Source organism: Phalangium opilio, unplaced genomic scaffold (genome assembly GCF_054372755.1).
Source record: "Phalangium opilio isolate 3A_F unplaced genomic scaffold, DU_Popi_V2 ptg000086l_1, whole genome shotgun sequence".
Taxonomy (NCBI): Eukaryota; Metazoa; Arthropoda; class Arachnida; order Opiliones; family Phalangiidae; genus Phalangium; species Phalangium opilio.
The window spans coordinates 1,487,541-1,499,486 of record NW_028324191.1 but is presented as its reverse complement, the minus strand read 5'-3'; the positions used below and the strand labels follow the sequence as shown (position 1 = coordinate 1,499,486).

Below are 11,946 nucleotides of genomic sequence, written 5' to 3'. Positions count from 1 at the left end.
CTTACCTCATACCTCCTGTCGGACGTGGTTATTCCTCATCGCACAACCGTGAAAGACCTCGGTGTACAATTTGACCGAGGACTATATTTTAAAGATCACATTAGCAAGACCGTAGGTCTATGTCGGCGGACTTTATCCGTCAGTCTCAAAATTTGCAAGAAACTAAAATCTTTAAAGCATTTTCGAATTCTTTACCTCGCGTTGGTTCGTTCTCGCGCACTATATGGTTGTCTAGCGTGGGGGAGTTGTGCTAACTGCCTACGTGCAAAAATAGAATGTGTCCAACGAAAATTCGTGGCATATTGTCACAAGGTATTCATTAGTACAGCTCCCTATGATTACCACACATTACTAGGTATCCTTGATCTTAAAACTATTGATTAATTGTGTCGGTTAAATGATGTAAAATTCATTTTTAAATTAGTTCGTAATAAGATAAACTTACCTACACTCTTGGAAAAATTACAGTTTTTAGTGCCGCGAACGCATCGCTATCATAAAACCTTTTGTGAAGCCACGCGTATACTGAATCCCTTACAACGAATGCAAAAAACTGTTAATAACTTTGATAAAGAACTGGACATTTTCTCATGTAAATACGCTGATTTAGTTTAGACTTAATATTTTTTTTTTATTTTATTTTAATTACTAAAATTGTTTCCTATAAGATATAAATAACAGAGCGTTTTTTTACCACCTGTGAAGTTTATATTTAAATTTGTATTGTCTGTGATATTGTGTATGATCGCGTGTGTAATCTCGTGAGCCGCAAGGCTTTTTTTACACACAATAAACTGATTCATTCATTCATTAAATCATTAAAAAATCTTCTGCAAATGCCAGAACTTGAGGAATATCTATCCAATGTTCCGCTAGAACAGGAAAGTGACATGACGTCAGATATATTTAGTGGGGAAGAAATAACAAGGAAGTGTCCTAATAAGAATAGCGGTAGACCTGAACTTAAAATCATAAACTTGTTAATTACATTATACTTAGATGATTTGGAAATAGCTAATCCGATTGGTGCTCATGCAAAGAAACATAAAGTTACTGTTTTTTACTGGCAAATCCTTAATTTACCTCCTCATTTAAGATCAAAATTAACTTCCATACAGCTACTTGCTGTTGGCAAACAAAAAGACCTTAAAGAATTTGGACTGGATGGTGTGCTCCATGATTTTTTGAAAGAGATGTGCGAATTTAATTTGGGTATTAAGTGCGTTGTTAATGGAGTTGAGAAGATAGTAAAGGGTAAATTAGCGTATGTGCTAGGAGACACCCTAGCGGCCCAAGAAATTGGTGGCTATAAAGAAGGTGTTGGAAGCGCTTTCAAGTTTTGCAGAACCTGCGAAATAACTAGACCTAATATAAGACAATGCACCCAAGTAGATTTTCCTTTGCGAAATAACTTAGAACATCATGATAGGCTAGAGTCACTAGATAATTGCTCCAAAAAAACTAGAGTATATTGGTCAAAACAGTGGGGAATTAATAAAAAAAGTCCATTTATTGGAATACCAGACTTTGAAGTCACTAAAGACCTTTTACATGACCCAATGCACGTACTCCTAGAAGGAGTAGTTAAGTATGAAACGAAACTAATGCTCGACCATTTTATCTATGGATTGAAACTATTTACGCTCGATGAACTTAATTATGCCATTCAATCATTTTCATATCAGAAAAATGAAATGGACGTGAAACCATCTCTAATAGAGAAAAAACATTTAAAGAAGGCAGAATTAAAGCAAACCGCATCGGCTATGAAAACCTTGCTTTTTCTTATGCCTCTGTATATCGGAGAATTAGTGCCGAAACAAAATCCACATTGGAGAAACTTTATAATTTTAACTCAGATAACACAGATTTGCTTTTCTTCTCTAGCTAATGATAGTACCGCGATGACACTTCAATGTTTAATATCGGAGCACAATGAAAACTTTCAAAATGTTTATCCAGATTCCAACATCACCCCAAAAATGCACTATATGTTACATTTTCCTGATCAAATGATAAAATATGGCCCTTTGAGATTTCATTCGTGTATGCGGATGGAGAGTAAACATTCTTATTTTAAACTTAAAAAATGGAGGTGTTTTAAGGACGTGCCCAAAACTATGGCTTTTAAGCATCAACGTTGGCTTTGCTTACAGCTTTGCAATGGTAGTGGGGGTAAAAATCAAAATTTTTTTGGGGATTTGGATATTGTTAAAGAGGGATATGACCGTGAAATTAATGAAGAAATAAGGAAATTGTTAATTATATTTGACGACAATGCAATGAACACTTGTTCTATGCATATAAGCCCAGAAATTACAATTTATGGTCATGGTTATTCTAAAGACGTTGTCTTATTGCAAAATTATTCTGAAGATTCTGGCCCATCCTTTATGGTTGTAAGTGAAGTTACTAATATCAACCTCGTATCTTACGTTATATGTCTCCAGGCTGAAATAGATTTTTTTGACTGCCATTTAAACCGTTATATGCTAAAAAGGCCATTGAGTGGAAGGAAGTATCTATTACCAATCAAAAAGCTTAAATACAAATGGCCACAGATATCCCACTTTAACCAAGGGAAATTATATGTTATGCTTTACAACACTCCAAATTTAGAGTGGTCATAAGGGAAGGACAAAGTCTTGATAGAACCTCCCTTTTACTTTCTAATAAATATTTAAGTCTGCCATTTCAAGCATTTAAAAGCCTCTTCAAAGTTCAAGATGCTTAAACTTAAATTCAACCGTTTTGTGTGATTGCTTTACTGTTGTGAAAGAATCATAATATAAACCCTGTTTGTTTAGTTCAAATTTAATTAAATTAACTGCATGCTGGTAACGAACATTGCCCCCCTCCCAAAAAAAACGGCTAAAAAGATATTTTATTTAATAAATATTTATGCATTTCTACAATTGGTACGTTTGTAGTTTAATAAATTGTGCATGAATATTAGAACTAAAAGTTCTTTCTTTTGGATTTGGGAAAGTTTGCTTCACTAAAATATTTCAAATTATTTTGTTCAACATAGTTAATTATGGCTGGCGTTGTATTTAAAATATCATCATCTGACAGAAAATTGAAAAAGGCTGTTATTGCAGACAGTTACTTAGGTTTCATGAGTTCTGGTAAGAAAACAAAAACGCTTAATATATCTTTATAGTCCTACAATATAATAATGAAACTGGACGGGGTTTTTTTCAGCTTGTTCCAAATTATCAATGCCGAAAATGAATGGTGCAACAGCTGTTCTTGAGTGTGACGGTACTGAATTAGATGATTGGGAGTTGTTGTGTGCTTTTAAAAATTCCCTAATTACAGGGCTCCCAGAGTACCTATAATACCTATAAATACCTATAATTCTGAGATGGTCCTATAGAAACCTATAATTCGTAAATTTATCCTATAATACCTATATTTTGGATATGTTGGTTTAAAAACACTGAGAAACTTCAAAAACAATCCAAAATGTTTCATTTTTTTTCAAAATTTTAGCGAGATTACGTTTGACAAAAATCGCGGAGCTCGCTTCAAGGTTTAAGTTATATATTCAAGAAGGAGATTTAAACGCTCTAGTTATTTAGAATAATGACAGTTGGGCCTAAGCATGTCAATGAAAATCGTAATAAAAGTCCGACAAAACCTGAAAAAGTCAGGGAATTTGAATCTGAAAATTTCGTGGTAACCCTGAACTAGTCAAAAGTACCTGACATTTAAAATAATTAAAAAATGTAAGGTACCTACTTATCTATTAATCAAAAATGTCTTGATTAGAATCAAGACCTAAAAAGTATCGATAAGACTGAGGTTATCACTTGTCTGAATGATCAGATATTAATTTTTCTTTTTAATTGAAACTTAAATGCATGCTTAAGAAAAAACAACGTTCCATTACCGTTTTCCGTTGAAATAAATTATTTTACTGGTAATCAATTTCAAACATTTACTTATCTCGGCTTTTCGACCACAATTCCATTCCCCGAAAACATTTTATCATTACATTAATTACTTTTGGGAGAGTACGTGTATGGTTTTGCGTTTTAAAAGGTTCCTAAAGACGTTACATCCCCATTTGTGACCGGCACGCTTCGCAGTGGAACATTTTAATTATTCTAAAACCAATGGCGCCAAATTGAATAGGGACAGTAAGATTTTTACTCGCGGTTTTGCAAAATGATGTAATATCAAGTGTACTTTAGTCAACCGTCGTATTGTTCTTTCTCATAGTTCAGGGCATGATCAGTGTTACTGCCCAATTTCTATCTCTAGTTTCTAACAATGGTTAGAAACTATTTGATATGGCACGGCACAACATTATATACATTTGAAAATTCTAAGTAGCACAAAAGGAAAAAGAATCCATTTTTTTATATTTTGGTTTGAAATAAATAAATTCATGATAGTAGTTATAACGAACAGAAAGTCAAGGGAATGGCACCGGTAATGAGCAGCAGAAAGAGAGGAAAGTTTGCTTCAAGTTAGCAGAGGGACATAGTAGTGAAAATAGTAATCTAGAATTTTGTTCAATCAAACCTTATTATATCATGAAAAATTCAAGTGAGCAGGCGGCACTATCTAGAAAGATTGATTTTGGCAGATAACAGCGAAAAAATTATGTTCTACACACATTGGGACTATGGGAGAGTTTCAGGGCCGCAGGTCGCACATGATGGAATTTCAACTCCAGATTACATCAATTCTCTCTGGTCGTACTAGTAGCAGGTTAAACTATAGTTTGCTCAGGTCCAGTTAGTCTCGAAAGGGTTATATAGTGCTTGCAACTTTTAAAAGGTTGTTATCATGGCTAAACAGACCGCTATTACAGTTTTTTATTCTTTTATAGGCTATTTTGACACGTTATCTCCCAAAAGTAATTAATGTAATGATAAAATGTTTTCGGGGAATGGAATTGTGGTCGAAAAGCCGAGATAAGTAAATTTTTGAAATTGATTACCAGTAAAATAATTTATTTCAACGGAAAACGGTAATGGAACGTTGTTTTTTCTTAAGCATGCATTTAAGTTTCAATTAAAAAGAAAAATTAATATCTGATCATTCAGACAAGTGATAACCTCAGTCTTATCGATACTTTTTAGGTCTTGATTCTAATCAAGACATTTTTGATTAATATCTGTTCCTTCAGTCTTCATTTTAATTAAGAATGTTAAGAAACTGTTTTACATTTTCAAAATCTGCACTAAGCAGAAACATATATAAAGGGGACCATAACTTTAGCTCAATCAGACATTTATTTATAATGATACTTCGAAAATAAAATGTAAATCATTAAAAGTTTGTATTCTTATTGTAATTAGAATAATACATTTTTTACAATCATTTATTGAAACGCGAGGCGCCCCCCTAAAAATTCCACCTACCCACAAGCACCTACAAGCACCCGGGCAAAGCATCTACCCAAAAGTACCCACAAGTACCTACAAGCACCCACAAGTACCTACAAGCACCCACAAGTACCTACAAGCACCCACAAGTACCTACAAGCACCCACAAGTACCTACAAGCACCCACAAGTACCTACAAGCACCCACAAGTACCTACAAGCACCCACAAGTACCTACAAGCACCCACAAGTACCTACAAGCACCCACAAGTACCTACAAGCACCCACAAGTACCTACAAATACCTACAAATACCCACAAGTACCTACAAATACCTACAAATACCCACAAGTACCTACAAATACCTACAAATACCCACAAGTACCTACAAATACCTACAAATACCCACAAGTACCTACAAATACCTACAAATACCCACAAGTACCTACAAATACCTACAAATACCCACAAGTACCTACAAATACCTACAAATACCCACAATACCTACAAGCACCCACAATACCTACAAGCACCCACAAGCACCCAGAAGTAAACACAAGCACCCAATAGTACCCAGAAGTACCTACAAGCACCCACAAGTACCCAGAAGTACCTACAAGCACCCACAAGTACCCACAAGCACCCACAAGTACGTACAAGCACCCACAAGTACCTACAAGCACCCACAAGTACCCACAAGTACCTACAAGCACCCACAAGCACCCACAAGTACCTACAAGTACTGGGGGCAAGCACCCACAAGTACTCGGGGCAAGCACCCACAAGTACCCGGGGCAAGCCCCCACAAGTACCCGGGGCAAGCCCCCACAAGTACCCGGGGCAAGCACCCACAAGTACCCGGAGCAAGCACCCACAAGTACCCGGAGCAAGCACCCACAAGTACCCGGAGCAAGCACCCACAAGTACCCGGAGCAAGCACCCACAAGTACCCGGAGCAAGCACCCACAAGTACCCGGAGCAAGCACCCACAAGTACCCGGAGCAAGCACCCACAAGTACCCGGAGCAAGCACCCACAAGTACTCGGGGCAAGAACCCACAAGTACCTACAAGCACCCACAAGTACTTACAAACACCCACAAGTACTTACAAACACCCACAAGTACCTACATGAACCCACAAGTACCCGGGGCAAGAACCCACAAGTACCTACATGAACCCACAAGTACCCGGGGCAAGAACCCACAAGTACCTACGAGTACCTACAAGTACTTACAAACACCCACAAGTACCTACGAGTACCTACAAGTACTTACAAACACCCACAAGTACCTACGAGTACCTACAAGCACTCACAAGTACCTACAAACACCCACAAGCACCTACAAACACTCACAAGTACCTACAAACACCCACAAGCACCTACAAACACCCACAAGCACCTACAAACACCCACAAGCACCTACAAGCACCCACAAGTACCTACAAGCACTCACAAGTACCCACAAGTACCTACAAGTACCTACAAGCACTCACAAGTACCCACAAGTACCTACAAGCACTCACAAGTATCTACAAGTACCTACAAGCACTCACAAGTACCTACAAGCACTCACAAGTACCCACAAGTACCCACAAGTACCTACATGAACCCACAAGTACCTACATGCACCCACAAGTACCTACATGCACCCACAAGTACCTACAAGCACTCACAAGTACCTACAAGCACTCACAAGTACCTACAAGCACCCACAAGTACCTACAAGCACCCACAAGTATCCACAAGCACTCACAAATACCTACAAGCACCCACAAGTACCCACAAGCACTCACAAATACCTACAAGCACCCACAAGTACCTACAAGCACCCACAAGTACCCACAAGCACCCACAAGTACCCACAAGCACCCACAAGTACCCACAAGCACTCACAAGTACCTACAAGCACTCACAAGTACCTACAAGCACCCACAAGTACCTACATGCACCCACAAGTACCTACATGCACCCACAAGTACCTACAAGCACCCACAAGTACCTACATGCACCCACAAGTACCTAAATGCACCCACAAGTACCTACAAGCACCCACAAGTACCTACAAGCACCCACAAGTACCTACAAGCACCCACAAGTACCTACAAGTACCCACAAGAACCCACAAGTACCTACAAGTACCCACAAGTACCCACAAGAACCCACAAGTACCTACAAGCACCCACAAGTACCTACAAGCACCCACAAGTACCCACAAGCACCTACAAGTACCCACAAGCACCTACAAGTACCCACAAGTACCCATAAGCACCAACAAGTACCGACAAGCACCCACAAGTACCGACAAGCACCCACAAGTACCCACAAGTACCTACATGCACCCACAAGTACCCACAAGTACCTACATGCACCCACAAGTACCTACATGCACCCACAAGTACCTACAAGCACCCACAAGTACCTACAAGCACCCACAAGTACCCACAAGCACCTACAAGTACCCACAAGCACCTACAAGTACCCACATGTACCCATAAGCACCAACAAGTACCTACATGCACCCACAAGTACCCACAAGTACCTACAAGCACCCACAAGTACCTACAAGCACCCACAAGGTAATCAAGTTTAAATAGCTTTAACCTAAACAGAGAAAAGATAAAATGTCCATTTAGCTAGCTATTTGTTCCAAGAATTTGACTATAACCGCGGTAAAACGACCAAACTCGCTTCATACACTACATTACTCATGCTAAAATGTCGCAGATTCCATAGTTTCAGGGTAAACCACGTAAGTCGGAGCATGTAATTAAAACTATGAAAAACAGTACTTAAACTTAATTTTTCTTGATGAAAAAAAATAGGCGCCAACTATGGATATGGGGCTTTCATTTAAGACCGTTTTCAAATCTATCTAACGTATAGTTATTTTTGTAAGGGTATGGACAAAATTTGTAACTTTGGAAAATTTCCAACGTTATTTCTATGGGAAATTTCCAGTTTTTCGTCAAAATCTGTGATTAATTTTATGGAAATGAAAACCACCCTTAGCAACTTTATTTTTTATAAAATAAACTAATTAATGGATCTCTTTGAAATTTTAACCACATATTAAGGGTCCGAATTGTAGTTCAGTGGATTTTTTTTGAACCAATTAGTGCAATACAAAAAAAACTACATCCAAACAAAAAACCCTCCTTATACATTAAGAGCAGTATGAAGTCTTATCTAAGAGAGCTACCGCTCTCATAGAATAAAAAATTTCATGCATGGTAGTTTAGTTGCTACACTATTAACTACTAGTCCCAAGTAAATTAAATAATGATCATATTTTTATAAATATGTTTAAAAGTTGTAGTCTACTCTCGAATATATAATATACTTCGTTACTTCCTGTAAAACTCCAATAATTCGTAATTTTAAACGTATAAAATTTACATAACATAAGTTTGAACCTATAAATTGATGATTTTTGGACCTATAAATATCCTATAATTTTAGCCTTTTAGACCTATAATACCTATTATTTTTTGTGCACTAAGCGCTGGGAGCCCTGTAATTATCATTTTACAAGAAAATGAAGTTTTTTCATTTAATGAGTGCAATTCAAAACCTATGGTAATTAAAATTTCCTTTTATAGGGATAGTACCATAAGTTTACAATTTTTGGAACAAGTAAAATATATGGTGTTCCTTTATTAATAAAACTGTACTCAAATATACCCCAAGTTAAACCTCGTTTAATTTTTAGGATGATTCTGATGTTTTTATGGAAAAAGACAATGCCACAACTATAGGTATTTCAAATATTGGCGGTAGTGATGCCCCAACTACAGATACTTCTAATATTGAAAGTGTGGCGGATTCTCCATATATGGAGAATGTTATTGTGGGCAGTGTTGATTTGCACAGCTACCCAGAAACTGCATGTAACAATGATGAAACAAATGTGATATTCGTAAGTCTTAAAATTTTTAATTTGAAACTGTCTACATTATGTTTGTCTATGGCCTTACAGAAAGGAAACATAGTTATACCAAAATTTAGTGAATATACTGAACATAGACTGGCCGAAGGAAAACCTATGGGTATTATTTCGAAAATTATAGAAGAGTTGGCGTATGGGCTCATGAGAAACTATAGTATGAAAACACAAGGAGAGTACCAAGAAGTAGGAAAACAACTTTACGCAAAATACCCTTGTATACATGTCGACAGGACAGCTCTAACCCCTTGGGTAAGTTTAGAAGCATTGCAGCCTGTTAATAGAAATGTAATTTTCATATTTTTATCAGCAATTTATCATAAACAAGCTTTCTGCCAAAATTAGGCACATTAGGTGGCTTGAAAAACGAAACGAAAAATCTGCGTTAAATAAATTGCAAAAGAAACGCAAGAGAATTAATATGAACCCAGATGAAGCACCATCATGTAGCATTGAGGTAGAGGAATTGGATGGGGATAATTACGAAGAATTGGTGGTAGAGCTGAGAGCTTCTTTTGCTGAGGTCGAACAAGACGTTCCAAAAATATTAAGACTAAACCGTCAAACATTTGTGAAAAGAAGAAAACTGGTCGCCAAGAATTCTACTGATTTCGAAGAAATATGTAACATTTTTCCCCACTTCACAGAGTCACGTTATGTAAGTACCGCAATAAACTGGAGGGAAGAGAATTTCCACCTTTTTAAACTGCTGCAATTTACCTGATTATAATATTTTCAAAAGCTTGAAGCAGAGTTGAATATGATATTGAATGTGGCGGACATACAAAAAACATTCTTAGAAAATTTTGACAAGCTAAGTGAACTAATTTCGGAGAAAGAGTTACCAGAGGTATAATTTTTATTACATTTAATCTGGTTTTCATTAATTTATATTTTCTAATAGAAAAAAGATGAACAAAGCGAAGCTGAAACCACTTTATCTGTTATCAGATTTTTAGAAACTAAACTCTGTGATACACCCCGATCGAAAGCAGGAGCAACCAAAAAGGGCAAGAAAAAAACAGAAAAGATACCATCGTTTTCAATAATAAGTGTGCAAGATGTGAGTTAATATATATTTTTTTGTCTGAGACTATGTTTTGATATATCCCTACTTAAAATAAATCTTCATTTTCAGACGTTGGAGAGTCCTTTAAAAGAGACCCCCTCTTAATTATTAAAAAAGATGATCAAGAAAAGTTCTTGATCTACAAAAGTTTTCAAATGGAATTGAATGATGTACAATTGAAGACTGCTATTTTCACATTAATGGCTTTTTATTATGTTTTTGATTTAAGCTACCCAACAATATTTAAACAAACTCTAGGGTTTTTACAAGAATATGCCCTTAGGGATAGTGGCCCAAAAAGCTACTTTGTGAAGTCAACAAAGTATTTAAAACTAGTTGAAGATATGCAATTCAATGAATTACTTCTAATTTAGTAATTAAAATTTTGTTCTAAAATGGTATATAATTCGTAGTTACTGAGTGTATCCTATATGCAAAATATATAAGCCTAAACAATCTATAAAACTCAACGGGTGTAATGCCTAAACCATTTTGTGTTAAATGTATCCATAACCTAAATCTTTTAAAAATCAACACATGTAAAGCCTATACTATTTCATATTAGACATATCCAAAACCTAAACGTCTTGAAATTAGACCCATCTAATATCTAAACCTTTTCAAATTAGACCCATCTAATATCTAAACCTTTTCAAATTAGACCCGTCTAATACCTAAACCTTTTCAAATTAGACCCGTCCAATACCTAAACTTTGTCAAATTAGACCCGTCCAATACCTAAACTTTTTCAAATTAGACCCGTCCAATACCTAAACTTTTTCAAATTGGACGCGTTTAATATCTAAATTTATTCAAATTTGACGCGTTTAATATCTAAACCTTTTCAAATTAGACGCGTTTAATATCTAAACCTTTTCAAATTAGACACGTCTAATATCTAAACGCCTCATCTTTAGGCATGTTTACAGACTAAGCTCTAACACTTTATACATGTCTTAAATCTAAACGTTTTCTCTTAGGACGTGTATAGGTTTTGAAGATGTTTAAAAACGCGTTTCATTTTTGTGTTTAGGAAAATGCTTAGACTCTAAACACTGTTTTTTCTGTGTAAGCTGCTGCCGAAGAGAGATTTCTTTTCGCTTTTTTTAAGGTTGATAATTGACACGTCACGCTTCAACTATGTAGATATTACACGTATCATTATACAACCGTTGCCACATATACTGTCAAGTCCTCATTTGATCTCGCTAAGCTTCATACAACAACCAACACCGCAAAACTTCATTTTTTCCGAGCGTATCTTCAAGTCCAAAATAGCTAGGAAACGATTTAATCCCATTCACACCATTCTCCTTCCGGCATCAGATGATTTTGTAACACTCATTATTTGCACCTGCAGTCCGCAGAACATCTTGTATAAAGAACTGTGAATGTAGACGATCTTGATTAGCTTGCTGGGCAATATGTGGTCATTGTCAAGGTAATAGCCGTAATAAAAAATCTTCAGGATGACGAGAAATATGAACAAAATGTTAAAAATGTGTCTTAAATCTAATCCTTAACGTCACTAGAATGTATATACTCCATATAAAACGGTTTTTCCAAACCAAAATCCGAGTAATATGGCTTTC

The 11,946-nt window shown here is 36.3% G+C and overlaps 1 protein-coding gene across 1 annotated transcript; it reads left to right on the top strand.

Moving 5' to 3' along the window:
• The first annotated feature begins 836 nt into the window (after positions 1–836).
• On the top strand, positions 837–10,364 carry LOC149650555 (uncharacterized). The gene is made up of 7 exons (XM_089849140.1): positions 837–1,588; positions 8,843–8,918; positions 9,052–9,258; positions 9,319–9,537; positions 9,596–9,943; positions 10,028–10,135; positions 10,190–10,364. The coding sequence occupies exons 1-7, from the start codon at positions 837–839 to the stop codon at positions 10,355–10,357; spliced, it is 1,878 nt and encodes a 625-aa protein (XP_089705266.1). The 3' UTR covers positions 10,358–10,364.
• The last annotated feature ends 1,582 nt before the right edge of the window (positions 10,365–11,946 follow it).